Genomic DNA, 14,973 nt, shown 5'->3' on the forward strand with positions numbered 1-14,973 from the left:
AACAAATGTCACATCCTAGTCCCCAGAGATGTATTCTTACAATAGTGTAAAACATGTGTTGGCATATTGAGATGATTGCAGATCCTGAAGAAAGGCCTAACATTTCTTCAGTATGTCTTCAACTGTTGTGCCAGATAAAAAAAAAAAAAAAAACACTTCTCATCTCTTCAAAATAAAATAAAACACAAGCTTTTTGACATTCAAGGGATGTGGGAAAAGAGTTGCATTTTTTTTCTAGCACTGAGAAAGTTATACTAATTAAAACTAAAGACGTTTCCTCAGTAGAAATTGGAATAGGCACTTACCAAGATCAAAATTGTACATACAATATGTCATCAAAATGTCATGAAGTAAAATTAATCCAGGATTATCTTGGCCTTCATAAAACTTGTTTGTTCGGTCTGTGCGGTTCACATCTTTCTCTAGCATGATGGATAAAGAAAATGACATTAAATATTTAAGAGAGGAATGGCTAATTTACAACAAAGCCATATCTGGTGTGCACAGAGTGTTTGGCATACTTCTGTCGGAGAGCTTAGAATGACAGCTCCTCATAATGAATGCCAGGGAGGAATGCATTACAGGGCACTTCAGATCATTCAAAGGGCAGCGCTACATTAAGCTGATTTATATTTCACATTAACCGAATACATCTTTATGTAACGATGCTGATTTTTAGTCGGAGGATCTTTAACCAACCTGCAAAAGCTCAATGTGAAAACACGCGACTGTGCCGACATAGAAAACATTATACAGAACATGGAAACATTATGCAGAACACGGAAACATTATACAGAACATATTCTCCATACAGATAGAATTTTACATATTAACACAAAATGATTATCATGTGCAATCTAAATTTCAATGGAAAAGGCACATCTTTAAAAAACAAAACAAAAAAAACAAACAAAACACAATACTGCAGTAATCAGGTCCCGTGTTTTTGATCCCTAATGCAGGACAGAGAATGAAAAAAACGATCGGCTGCTACGGCAAAAAATCCAAGCTTTATATGCTCCAGTCAGCCCCATATCATTCAGCAAACTGGACTGAAGGCATGGGAGGAACAACAAAGACTGCCCTCTATTGATCCTTCACTGAATGACCAAATGTTCAAAACCATGGTACTTGTTTAACTATGGTAAACAAGTCAGGAATTAAATTGATCAGTACATCCGATAAAGGCACACCCCACAGCACTTAAAAAGTTAAAGAAAACCAGCAAAGTGCCTTATGGTGCTTAAGCAGAAGATCAACTACATGAAAAAAAGACTGTGCTGCAGAGCCTAGCACTTAAAAACAGGACCTTCACCCTAAAGGGCACGTTATGCTGCCCTGCTTCCTACTCTCTCTCTTACAAATGGACATTGTTGGGGGGGGGGGGGGGGGGGTAATTTATTTGTGCTGCAAAGCATCACTTCTGTGTTTTCTGCCTAGGCAAGAACTTTTCCAGCCCCTTGCACATGCACAGGTATGTCCCAGGTCCTGTGAAAGCCCTGACAAACATTTGCGCCAATGCACCAGGTTCCCCAGCCAACTGCGCAATTCATGGGGTTTCCCACACGCACACTCAAAGATGCTACAAGGGAAGTCTGAGACCTTTGTCTGAGCCAGACCTTCCCTGTCTCTGCGCATGCACAGATGTGCTGAAGGGCACTGCCAGGACATGAAGGCCAGGCAGAGCCGATGGGCATATCTGTGCATGCGCCATAATGGTTACACCTTAAACAGGAGCAACCCAACTTGGGAGGCAGACTGATGTTCCACTTTATGAGTGCATATGCATTTAAATTTTTCCCATAGTTCAACTGCAAAGTCTTACAAATACCAGCTGATCCTACCAGTACTACCTTGTGCATCTCCCTATGATGCTGCTGCACTATTCCTAAATCAAGAGCAGTATTGTTACCTTCATGTAGGCTGTGTGCAGGCCTAACCGCAGTGGGATTAAAATATATTGCAGGGGGTGTGGCTACAGCACTGGCTCTCTTATGTCACAATCCTGTAGCCTGTCAATTAGAAGGCCACACCTATCCCCATTCACTGCTTTTTGAATTGGCAGCACTGTCTCTGTTGCTAAAATCCTGCCACTGTAAGTTGCAATGCCTGGAAAGGGGGGCATGTGAATCTCAAATGGAGGCTGAACCAGAGAAAGAAATTACGATCTTTCACTTTACTAAGTTTATTTATAACATAGTAACTAGATCTGGGACCAGTTTATTATTTAAGTGTACTTTAAAGGGCACCTGTCACTTGGCAGCATATAAACTGCAGCTTAGTACAGTGTTTGATTTAGGAACAGGTGATGCAGAGTCAGTCGATAGACGGCTATAGCCTGCTATTAGCTGACAGTGAAGCTCTGCGCAAGGCTCTGGAAGGATATGGACAATATTGTCGGGATCTACATACTGCTCTGCCATTCAGCACTGGGCTGAGAGCCTGAGCTAGCCGGGGCTGCTCCCCTCCCCCCCGCCTGGTGCTCTAATGAGTGCTGGAGGAGCAGAGCGGAGAATGGTGATTGACAGTCATTGCTCTCTGCTTGAAGCAGACAGAGAACTGATTAATCAGCGGTCATGTAATCACTCACTTCTCAGTTTTGGAGTTGGTGTGGGATGCTGCAGAATGGAAGTGAGCATGAATGTTTATTTATTTTTACATCCCAGACTTCTCCTTTAGACTTGGTTCACACTATTGTGAATTGGATGCAGTTTCTCAGCATCTAATTCATATCACAGGAGAGTGTGACCGACTCTCAATGGAGCCAGTTCACATATCTCCGGGGTGGCCACAGAGTACACAGCAGAAGAGTCATTTGCATCTTAGACTCCCTTTCAGGTCCGAATGCAGCTGAAAATTCTGACCTAATTCGGACCTGAAACGATGACGCACCAGACCCCCTGCTGTGCTCTGTGTCGCACAGTGTGAACCCAGCCTTAAGCTAGGTTCACTTCTGTGTATTTGCAGAAAGGTACCACAATCCATTTAATATTATTTCCTATGGGTCCCATTTACATCTATGAAGCTTCTAGTGCATTTTTGGAGAACATGCAGGGACTTTGTTTAAATGCAGCATCATGTGTTGTCTGTACTGACTTCAAGGGAACCGCATAAAAAAATGCATCAGAACACATGTGGATGTGTTTTTGGTGCATTTTTGGAAGGGTTTTATGTTCAACTAGTCTGCTCCTACAAAAACTCACAGAAGCATGGAAACATATCAAAAACACACCACAAAAACGCATCAACCACAAAAAACATTTCTCAGTGTTTAACATATTGATTCAAGATCTTGTTGATGCAAAAAATAAACATGTTGTTTTGCTCATCAGTGAATATCACACTGACCAACCTACAAAAAAAGGGAATAAAAAGTGCCCTAATTGGCTGACATAAAAAAAAAATGGGGGGGGGGTTAACACCCCTTAACACATTCTAATACTTAGCAGTGCAACGCATTCCTTTCTCAACATACCTATTAAACTCCTGTAGTCTCTTAGTCTTGAATTGCGCTTTTCTTGTTCTTCACTGACCGACTTCCACTGGAGTTTCATTCGAAAATACTCGTCCCTGAATAAAAGGAATAAAGGGGGATACCAATTACAATAGCTATTGAAAAATGCCCCAGCCAATGCAATCTAGCTATAACAATTCCAAAATAAGTTTGCTCAGGTAAAGAATCCCACATTAGGTCTTAATACATTTATGGAAAATAAATTATATTATCAGTTTACACTGTTCTCTCTGTGAAGAAAAGGAAATAAAACATTAGACAATGCCGTGAAATGGCACTTTAATTACCATGTAGAAGTGAGCCCTAATAAAAATGTCAAGAGAAAAAGATTACTCCCCACCTTTGTTATACAGCGCAATGTAGGGAAAAAAAGGTTAATCGAATTAAGGGAGAAACTGGAGGTTTTATTCTACTTTAAATGACTTTCTCCCTTCTCCTATCTGATCGCTGTGTCCAGAGCTGAATAAAACTATTTAATGTAATGAGCCATAAATGTAGAAAAGGTCTGTCTATCCACAAGCTGAGAAATATACATGCTTCGGATGTGAAGGCAATGCCTGAATAGTCCTTTTCATTTTCTGAATAAAGCTGATAAGCCTAAACTTGGCTCGAGAATATAGGACAATGAGTATTTTCAAGTAAAATCTGCAGAACGGGGAACCTAGCTTGTTATATAAAGTTGATGCGCACGTACATTATCCATTTAATTAAAAAAAAAATTAGACAATTGTGACAAAGTGCCTCCTGGTGGTCAAAATGAAAAACTGCCAGATGATATCACATTCAAAGCTACACTGGTTCACGCTCAATAATTCAGCAAACAAGATCTCTGTGATGCTCTGAACAGCATTGTGCGGCATCTCAGACAACAGATTTGTAAAGCAATAGATTCTTGTGTAGAATGTTACCACGTCCCAAAACAATGAACTCATCAGTTCTGCAAAATGCATGTCGATAATTTTTTTTAAATGATGAACGCCCATTTTAGTTCCTTATTCTTTCATATAAAAACTAAAAGATCCTTTCACATGGACTTTCTGATCAGTTTTGTCTTCAACACTGACAGGCGGACCTGATCGGAAGTCTTTGGGCAGGCGGACGTAAATGGAAGCGTGTCCATTTTACATCCACTCACCTCTGAGTTCAACTAGGCCAAAAAAAAAAAAAAAAAGTTTTTACAGAGCCAATTATGACAGATTAGAGGCAGCCTGATATAAACAGACACAGTTCTCTCTAGAGCCGCACGATTCTGGCTAAAACGAGAATCCCGATTTTTTTTGCTTATAAGATAGATCACGATTCTCGCGGCGTAACATCATCTTTCAAAAAAAAAATTAGGCTAACTTTACTGTTTTTTTTTTATTATTTATTTTTTTATTTATTGAAGTGTATTTTTCCCAAAAAATTGCCTTTGAAAGACCACTGGGCAAATAAAGTGCGACATAAAATATTGCAGCAATTGACATTTTATTCCCTAGGGTCGCTACTAAAATATAAATTATATATATATATATATATATATATATATATATATATAATGTTTGGGGGCTCCAAACAATTTTCTAGCAAAAAATATTGATTTTCACTTAAGAAACAAGTGTCAGAAAAAGATTTAGACTTTAACTGGTTAAACTTTCTGCATTTACACTTTAAAAACTTGGCAGACTGCCTGGATTTTTTCTTTACACACAAGTTTATCTCTTTGACCCAAGAAGGAATAGTTACAATGTTTCAAGTTAAAAACTTGGCACACTACCTGGATGTTTTCTTTTGACAGCTGAGTGAGCAGATAAGTCTCTCCACTTGTTATATGAAAGAATGGCAAACTCTACAATAGAGATTGTGAGGGGGGGTTCAAGATCAAGATTTTTTAACAATTAATTGTGCAGCTCTAGTTCTCTCTGAGGCACAGATTTGGGGGGAGGGGTGTTAAAACACTGACTGAGCAAAGTTTTTGGATAACACGATTAATAAAAATGCATGTGTGTATTTGTTTATGTATGCGTGTGTATATATATATATATACACACACACACACACACACACACACACACATACACACACACACACAGAGTATCTCACAAAAGTGAGTACACCCCTCACATTTTTGTAAATATTTTATCATATCTTTTCATGTGATAGCACTGAAGAAATTACACTTTGCTACAATGTAAAGTAGTGAGTGTACAGCTTGTATAACATTGTAAATTTTCTGCCCCCTAAAGAATAACTCAAACACAGCCATTAATGTCTAAACCGCTGGCAACAAAATTGAGTACACCCCTAATTGAAAATGTTCAAATCTGGCCCGATTAGCCATTTTCCCTCCCTGATTTTAGGGGTCTCATTAGTGTTACAACGTATCAGGTGTGAATGGGGAGTAGGTGTGTTAAATTTGACATTATTGCTCTCACCCTCTCATGCTGGTCACTGGAACTTCAATATGGCACCTCATGGCAAAAAAACTCTGAGGTTATGAAAAAAAGAATTGTTGCTCTACATAAAGATGACCTAAGCTATAACAAGATTGCCAAGACCCTGAAACTGAGCTGCAGCACGGTGGCCAAGACCATACAGCAGTTTAACAGGACAGGTTCCACACAAACCAGGCCGTACCATGGTCGACCAAAGAAGTTGAGTGCACGTGCTCAGCACCATAGCCAGAGGTTGTCTTTGGGAGATAGACATATGAGTGCTGCCAACATTGCTGCAGAGGTTGAAGGGGTGCAGGGTCAGCCTGTCAGTGCTCAGACCATACACCACTAAATTGGTCTGCATGGCTGTCGTTCCAGAAGGAAGCCTCTTCTAAAGATGACGTACAAGAAAGCCAGCAAACAGTTTGCTGAAGACAAGCTGACTATGGACATGGTTTACTGCAACCATGCCATGTCCTGTGGTCTGCTGAGACCAAGATAAACGTATTTGGTTCAAATGGTGTCAAGCGTGTGTGGCGGCAACCAGGTGAGGAGTACAAAGACAAGTGTGTATTGCATACAGCCAAGCATGGTAGTGCAAGTGTCATGATCTGGGGCTCCCGCCACTGGGGAGCTATAGTTCATTGAGGGAACCATGAATGCCAACATGTATTGTGACATACTGAAGAAGAGCATGATCCCCTCCCTTCTGAGACTGGGCTGCAGGGCAGCATTCCAACATGATAACGAACCCAAACACTCCTCCAAGACGGCCACTGCCTTGCTAAAGGGTAAAGGGCATGGACTGGCCAAGCAGGTCTCCAGACCCAAACCCTATTGAGCATCCATGAGGCATCCTCAAAAATGGAAGGAGGAGGAGCGCAAGGTCTCTAACATCCACCAGCTCAGTGATATCATCATTGAGGAGTGGAAGAGGACTCCAGTAGCAACTAAGGATGACCTCAGGTGTGTTCGCAAACAGCACGTGCAGAGCCCGCCAGGAAGTCAGCACTGCACAGCGCTCATTACAAGCTGTGAGACATTGTCCCGATTCACGGCTGCAGAGATCGGGAAATATCTCATTGCCTGTGATTAGCGATGTGCAGTGCCAACTTCCTGGCGGGCTCTGCATGTGCTGTATGTGAACACGCCTGAGCTCATCCTTAGTAGCAAACTGTGAAGCTCTGATGAACTCAACCCTGTTGGGCATGAACGCAGTGCTGGAAAATAATGGCGGCCAAAAAATATATTGACACTTTGGGCCCAATTTGGACATTTTCACTTAGGGGTGTACTCACTTTTGTTGCCAGCAGTTTAGACATTAATGGCTGTGTGTCAAGTTATTTTGAGGGGACAGCAAATTTACACTGTTATACAAGCTGTACACTCACTACTTTACAGTGTAGCAAAGTGTAAATTTCTTCAGAGTTGTCATATGAAAAGATATAATAAAATATTTACAATGATGTGAGGGGTGTACTCACTTTTGTGAGATGCTGTATATATACAGTGCCTTGCAAAAGTATTCACCCCCTTGGCTTTTTACCTATATTGTTACATTACAGCCTTTAGTTCAATGTTTTTTTAATCTGAATTATATGTGATGGATCAGAACACAATAGTCTAAAGTTGGCAAAGTAAAATTAGAAAAATATATACATAAAACTATTTTTCAATATAAAAAAATTATAATTGGCATGTGCGTATGTATTCACCCCCTTTGTTATGAAGCCCATAAAAAGCTCTGGTGCAACCAATTACATTCAGAAGTCACATAATTGGTGAAATGATGTCCACCTGTGTGCAATCTACGTGTTACATGATCTGCCATTACACATACACACCCTTTTTGAAAGGCCCCAGAGGCTACAACACCTAAGCAAGAGGCACCGCTGACCAAACACTGCCATGAAGACCAAGGAACTCTCCAAAACAAGTAAGGGAAAATGTTGTTCAGAAGTCCAAGTCAGGATTAGGTTAGAAAAAAAAAAAAATCCAAATCTTTGATGATCCCTAGGAGCACCATCAAATCTATCATAACCAAATGGAAAGAACATGGCACAACATCAAACCTGCCAAGAGACGGCCACACACCAAAACTCACAAACTGGGCAAGCAGGGCATTAAACCAGAGAGGCAGCACAGAGACCTAAGGTAACCCTGGAGGAGTTCCACAGCAGACACTGGAGTATCTGTACATAGGACGATAATAAGCCGTACGCTCCATAGAGTTGGGCTTTATGGCAGAGTGGCCAGAAGAAAGCCATTACTTTCGGCAAAATACAAAATGGCACATTTTGCGTTTGCAAAAGGGCATGTGGGAGACTACCAAAATGTATGGAGGAAGGTGCTCTGGTCTGATGAGACTAAAATGGAACTTTTTGGCCAAAGAAAACTATGTCTGGCGCAAACCCAACACATCACACCACCCAAAGAACACCATCCCCACAGTGAAACATGGTGGTGGCAGCATCCTGCTGTGGGGATGTTTTTCAGCAGTCGGGACTGGGAAACTGGTCAGAGTTGAGGGAAAGATGGATGGTGCTAAATACAGGGATATTCTTGAGCAAAACCTGTACCACTCTGTGTGTGCGATTTGAGGCTAGGAAGGAGATTCACCTTCCAGCAGGATAATGACCCCAAACACACTGCTAAAGCAACACTTGAGTGGTTTAAGGGGAAACTTGGCCTAGTCAAAGCCCAGACCTCAAGCCAATAGAAAATTTGTGGTCAGAATTAAAGATTTCTGTTCACAAGCACAAACCACCCAACTTGAAGGAGCTGGAGCAGTTTTGCAAGGAATTGGCAAAAATCACAGTGGTAAGATGTGGCAAGCTCACAGAGACCTATCCAATGCGACTTGGAGCTGTGATGGCCATAAAAGTTTGCTCTACAAAGTATTGACTTTAGGGGGGTGAATAGTTATGCACATTGACTTTTTCTGTTATTTTGTCCTATTTGTTGTTTGCCTCACAATAAAAAAAAAAAAAAAAAAAAAAAAATCTTCAAAGTTGTGGGCATGTTTTGTAAATTAAATGATGCAAGTCCTCAATCCATGTTAATTCCAGGTTGTGAGGCAACAAAACAAATGCCTAGGAGGGTGAATACTTTTGCAAGGCACTGTATATACATATATATACACACACACACACACACACACACACACACACACACACACACACACATATGCTATCTCACAGACAAAGTAGAGGGATTACCAAAGAGAAATCCCTAGTTTTATGGCGTAAAAACTAAGTGAATGAATAAACTACAAGTCTTGTCTTCTGCTGTGGCAGACAGACTTGTAGTTCTTAATGGAGCACTAATGCAGCAATCATCTGCTCTCACTGTCTGTTGACCCGCTCCTAGAGGTCGACCGATATATGGCCTTTTTTTAAGAAAATCAGTATCGGCAGATTATTATGCAAATTCGGGCGATTAACACCGACTGCGCCATACCTCGTCAAACCACAAGTGTTCCTTCTTTCCCCACACTCCATTGGCAGAGCGGCACTTGATGCTTGCTAGAGCTGCTGAGTGTGAGAAACTGACACATTTAACGGAATGCAGAGAGAGAGGGGAGCTGTCAAAATTCAGCGTTGATGTCGGGGGTGGGCGGGACCCAGCAGCTATCAAACACGAGCCAATAGGGTGGGATCTGGGTGGGCTGCTACATGTATGTAACCCCACCCCCTTTTTTAACCAGCCCAATCATTGGCTGGTGTTTAATAACTGCTGGGTCCTGCCCACCCCTGACATCACTGCTGAATTTTGACAGCTGGTCTCTCTCTGGATTCAGTTACATATGTCAGTTTCACACGGTTACACTACATTGTCTCTCAGTGTGAAACCTGCTAGTGCCAACTAGTGCCACCTGCCAATGCCCACTAGTGCCAACCTGTGCCACCTGCCAAAGGAAAAATATTGTCCGCAAAGATCGGCATCATATATCGTCTATCAGCCACCCCAATTTCTAAATATCTGCATCGGCCAGAGAAAAACCCATCTTGGTCGACCCCTACTTGCTCCCCCGTCCCCCCTGAAAGGCGTCAAATGTGGCACCGGGTGGGGAGGGGGAGGAGACAGATGAGCGTTTCTTGGTTTTGGTAAAACTCCACAAAAAGTAAGAATACATTTAAATTTTTCCTGCAAAAATAATTATATTTAATATTTGTAAAGTTGCACTTAGCCTTGAAGAGCTATGTGTGTTAAACATTTCCTAAAGGTTCATAAACTTTTCCATAACCGGTACAGGTATTGTTCAAAAAGAAATAATATATACATATAAATAAAAATACATGAATACATTTTTTTTCCCTTGAACAATACCCATTTCTACCAGGGCTGTTTTATTTGTAGTATATATATATATATATATATATATATATATATATATATATATATATATATATATAGATCTATTTTACTAAAATATATACCATTATATGATATATACTATTAAACTTGCTGCAGCCACTACTTAAATCACAGTCATGTAGCTGGAATGTTTGGAGAGGAGTATGAGCCTCAGTCAGTAAAAGCTGCCTAATCAGATGTGATAAGCAGAAGAGATGTGGGTAATGGAAAGTGAGCTACACAGTAAGCAGGAAGGCAGCTTACAGCCCTGGAGCAAACAAACTGAGCAGAAAAAGTCCTGCAGAAACAAATGCAGTATGCATGTATATCTAGCTGGGAAGTGAAGCACAAGGTAAACAGAACGGTGACACAGCCGTCTCCCCACCTCATCCATGACATTCGGCAGTGCATTGCGCTAGACTGCTCCGTGCCAATACTAAACACAGGTCACTGACTTAAATGAAAAGCAGTACAGATTACACTGCACAAGTGAAACCTTCACATTTCATTTTAAAATCTCAGAATGAAAAAAATAAATAAAATCTATCTGTCAAATAAATAAACCCCACTGTGACTAAACAAACATATGCATTACACCATTAGCCAATACTGACAACCTAAACAATACCTGCCAGATTCATAGGCTGAGATTCTTACCTAGTCATCAGGATTTCTATGAAAGTGTCAGTGCTTTCAGAGTTCATTATTCTATAAAACCCCAAATGTCTTTCAGCTGAAATCCAGGCAAACAACTAACGCATGGAAAGATTTGTAATTCTGTTCAGGCAGTCTCGTGATCCATGCAAGCCTGATGGAAACACTCACCCAGATTCCCAAGCTTATTATTATCTACTGCAAGTAAAGCTTGTGAAAAACTCTGGTTATATTAATTCAGAGTTGAAGTTTGTGACTGACACCTTATGATAACAATTCATAGCTTTTTTACAGCAAAGTGTCCATCCACGGCTGCACACTGCTCTCCTCAAATTTCTCTAATTCCTAGCAGTCCCCACCTAGCAACACAATGCCCCGGCAGAGGCCAATGAAGCAGAGATCCACATTCTTGCACAAATTGTATGTAAAGAAACTTACATTTTTAAAGACTATAAAATGGATCAAAAAGTATTTATATATCTGCCTGGTTAAATATAAAGATGGCCACTGACCTCACAGGACAGTCAGATGCGGGAATGAGTAGTGCAGGTTGCTTTCCTGCAGTGGAATTGCTTACACTGATCTCACTGCACACTGTGAGCTTCTCACAGAGTATATCAGAAGCTGTGTACAGCCCGTCTCTTTTTCTCACAGGAGGATATCAACTTTCAGTCGCATTAAAAATGCTGCGCTATCAAAAGGTATAAGCAAAAAGCCTCTGAACTGCTAAAAATATATCCTCTACACCGTGGTAATAAAAATTTATAAAATATATGATGAAAAATATATAAAAGATGTGCTTACAAGCCAAATAATAAAGTGGCAATGTGCATTCATATAGTGATAAAAAATATTAAACAAATAAGTCAGTGAAAATTTAAACAGATCCTGGTGAAAAAGTGAGTGTTATACGCCAATAAATACAGTAAGTGCACTGTGCAAAGTTCAAATTCATCCAATTTACAGGTGCGCCACACTCCATGCGATTCAGTATGCTGTGAAAGTGATGCGATAATCAGACGCTGTGTTCTCACTCAGGTGCCCCCCCCCCATGTAATGAAGACACACCTTAAGGTATGTGACCTTGCTGTTAAGCTTGGTCAATACACGCTTTGGAACCACTACAGGGTTCAACAGTGCGTCCGGGATCCTGGATCAATCGTCAATGTGCCTCGGTAAATCAATGAAAAGGGGATCTCATAGTGTAGTATGCTTATGCAATTTACTGAACCAAAAAATAAACAGGTCCCAGACAGGGTACTCGCAATATCCAGGCGCTTCGGTGCGCCATCCTACATCAAGCAAAAAAGAATGAAGAATTGGTAACGGGATGGTATGCTGATCGTTCCTAACAGCCGATCTGCCAAGCGTGTCGTTCTGTCCCCTTCATCTGTCGATACAAGGGAGTTTCGTATCTTCCTCAGGGATTGTGCGTCAACCCAGGACACAGGCACAGGGCTGGCAATTTAAGCGGAGCTGCATGTGCTCGGGTTACATACCTCAGAAGACAGAGCAGACAGGTACGTGGATTTTATTGCAGCAGAGTTTTCCGCTATAATAGCCTGCCTTCACGCGGTCTATTCTAAAAACCTTCCAGTTCCACTTTAAGTCCCTCTTAAAGTGGTTGTAAACCCCATTACGCCACTCGTACCTACAGGTAAGCCTGTAATAAGGCTTACCTGTAGGTACTGTAAATATCTCCTAAACCTGCACCATTTAGGAGATATTTACCATATACGCTTGAGCCAACGTCATTGGCACATGCACTGTAAAGAAATGGCCCTCTGTGTTGCGGCCCTGGAAGAAAAAGGGGCGAAGATGCGACCACCATTGGGGACAGCACGGGCTTCGATTGCGATGCATCCTAGCCCATTATGCTTTTACTTTGCAGGAGAAAAAAAGAGGAAGTAAAACCCATCAGGTCCTACTATTTATCTAATTTGATAATAGAAAAAAAAATTGGAGTTATGGCCTAATAGCAAATTATTATCAGTGTGACATAAATGGGGGATAAAATGTAAAAAAAACAAAAAAAAACTGTTAAGTAGAACAAGCCTAAGTATGTGTTTAACTGCTTCAGCCCTGGAAGACCAAGCCATTTTTTAAGATGCAGCACTGCATCACTTTAACTGACAAGTGCACAGTGACAAAATTGACCTTTTTTTTTCCCCACAAAGATTATTTTGCTGGTATTTGATCACCTCTGCGATTTTTATTTTTTGCGCTATAAACAAAAAAGAGCGACAATTAAAAAAAATATATATATTTTGTACTTTTTGCTATAATATCTAGATTAAAAAAAATAATTTTTATTTTCTCAGTTTAGGCTATGTATTCTACATATTTTTGATAATAAAAATCACAATAAGCGTATATTGATTGGTTTGCGCAAAAGTTATAGCACCTACAAAATAGAGGATAGTTTTATAGCATTTTTTATTTATGTTTTACTAGTAATGGCGGCGCTCTGCCATTTTTATCGGGACTGCGACATTATGGCGGACACATCGGACACTTCTGACACATTTTTGGGACCATTGGCATTTATACAGTGATCAGTGCTATAGAAATGTGCTGATTACTATAAAAATGTCACTGGCAGGAAAGGCGTTAACACTAGGGGGCGATCAAGGGGTTAACTGTGTTCCCTCTCTGTGTTCTAATTGAAGGGGGGAGGGGACTGACTAGAGGAGATAGCAGATCATGAACAGATGATCGGTCTCTTCTCCCCTCAGAGAACAGGGATCTGTGTGTTTACACACACAGATTCCGGTTCTCGGTGTGTTTCGAGCGATCGCAGGAGCCTGGCGGTGCACTCGCATCGGCTCTGGGGGCGAGCAGCCTGCGCACGGGTAAAGCAACATTACATAACGTTGTTTCACCCAGCCGTGCCATTCTGCCACAGTAAAACTGCGGTGGCTGGTCGGCAAGTGGTTAAACTGGACAAAGGGTTTACAAACCTGTACATTCTCATGCAGTTTACAAAGGTAGGTAACGGATGTTTTCTAATAACATGCCTTTCTTTTTATCTACACTGCACCTTATTGTGCTATTACGGAATTTAACAGCAGTGTCTAGCTTTACTTTGCCTGCCAAGAATTTTCAAGAAGCTTTTCTTTTACATAATACTCCCAGCCACACACGCATACATACAGTGCATCCGGAAAATATTCACAGCCCCTCACTTTTTTCCACATTTTGTTATGTTAGAGCCTCAAAATTCTACAAACACTATCCCATGATGACAACATGAAAGAAGTTTGTTTGAAATAAAAAAAAAAAAAATCAACAATAAGTATTCTTAAACTTTGCTTAATACGTTGTTGAAGCACATTTGGCACCAATAACAGCCTCAAATCTTTTTCCGTATGATGCTAGAAGCTTTGCGTACCATTTTTTGGCAGTTTTTCCCATTCTTCTTTGAACAACCTCTAAAGCTCCATCAGGTTGAATGGGGAGCGTGGGTGTAAAGCCATTTTCAGATATCTCCAGAGATGTTCGGGTTCAAGTCTAGGCTCTGGCTGGGCCACTCAAGGACATTCACAGAGTTGTCCCGTAGCCACTCCCTTGTTATCTTGGCTGTGTGCAGGTCGCTGTCCTGTTGGAAGATGAACCTTCGCCCCAGTCTGAGGTCCAGAGTGCTCTGGAGCAGGTGTTCATCAAGGATGTCTCTGTACATTGCTGCATTTATCTTTCCCTCGATCCCGATTAGTCTCCCAGTTCCTGCAGCTGAAAAACATCCCCACAGCATGATGCTGCCACCACCATGCTTCACTGTAGGGATGGGTATTGGCCAGGTGATGAGAGGTGCCTGGTTTCTTCCAGACATGACCCTTGCCATTTAGGCCTAAGGCCCCTTTCACACGGGCGGATAGAATTCAGCTTTTAGCTGAAGATAGATCAAGTTATCTACTGCAGCTAAACTCGTACAATGTTTTCCTATGGCCCCATTCACACACTGCATTTAGCAACGGTTTAGCTACATGGGGTTTGGTGTGGTTAGAAAAAATATATTTGACTGCGTCCAGGACCAAT

The 14,973-nt window shown here is 41.1% G+C and overlaps 1 protein-coding gene across 1 annotated transcript in view; it reads right to left on the reverse strand.

The window, feature by feature from the left end:
• The window catches only part of TBC1D15 (TBC1 domain family member 15), a 132,030-nt gene that overhangs the window by 40,526 nt on the left and 76,531 nt on the right, over positions 1 to 14,973 (reverse strand). The window contains exons 10-11 of the mRNA XM_077468513.1: positions 3,476 to 3,570; positions 306 to 422 (exon numbers count right to left, since the gene is read on the reverse strand). Coding sequence (XP_077324639.1) covers positions 306 to 422; positions 3,476 to 3,570 — 212 coding nt within the window. The remainder of the gene's footprint in view (positions 1 to 305; positions 423 to 3,475; positions 3,571 to 14,973) is intronic.

Source organism: Lithobates pipiens, unplaced genomic scaffold (genome assembly GCF_037356315.1).
Source record: "Lithobates pipiens isolate NorthernLeopardFrog02 unplaced genomic scaffold, aLitPip1_a1.2 Scaffold_8, whole genome shotgun sequence".
In the NCBI taxonomy this organism is placed as follows: Eukaryota; Metazoa; Chordata; class Amphibia; order Anura; family Ranidae; genus Lithobates; species Lithobates pipiens.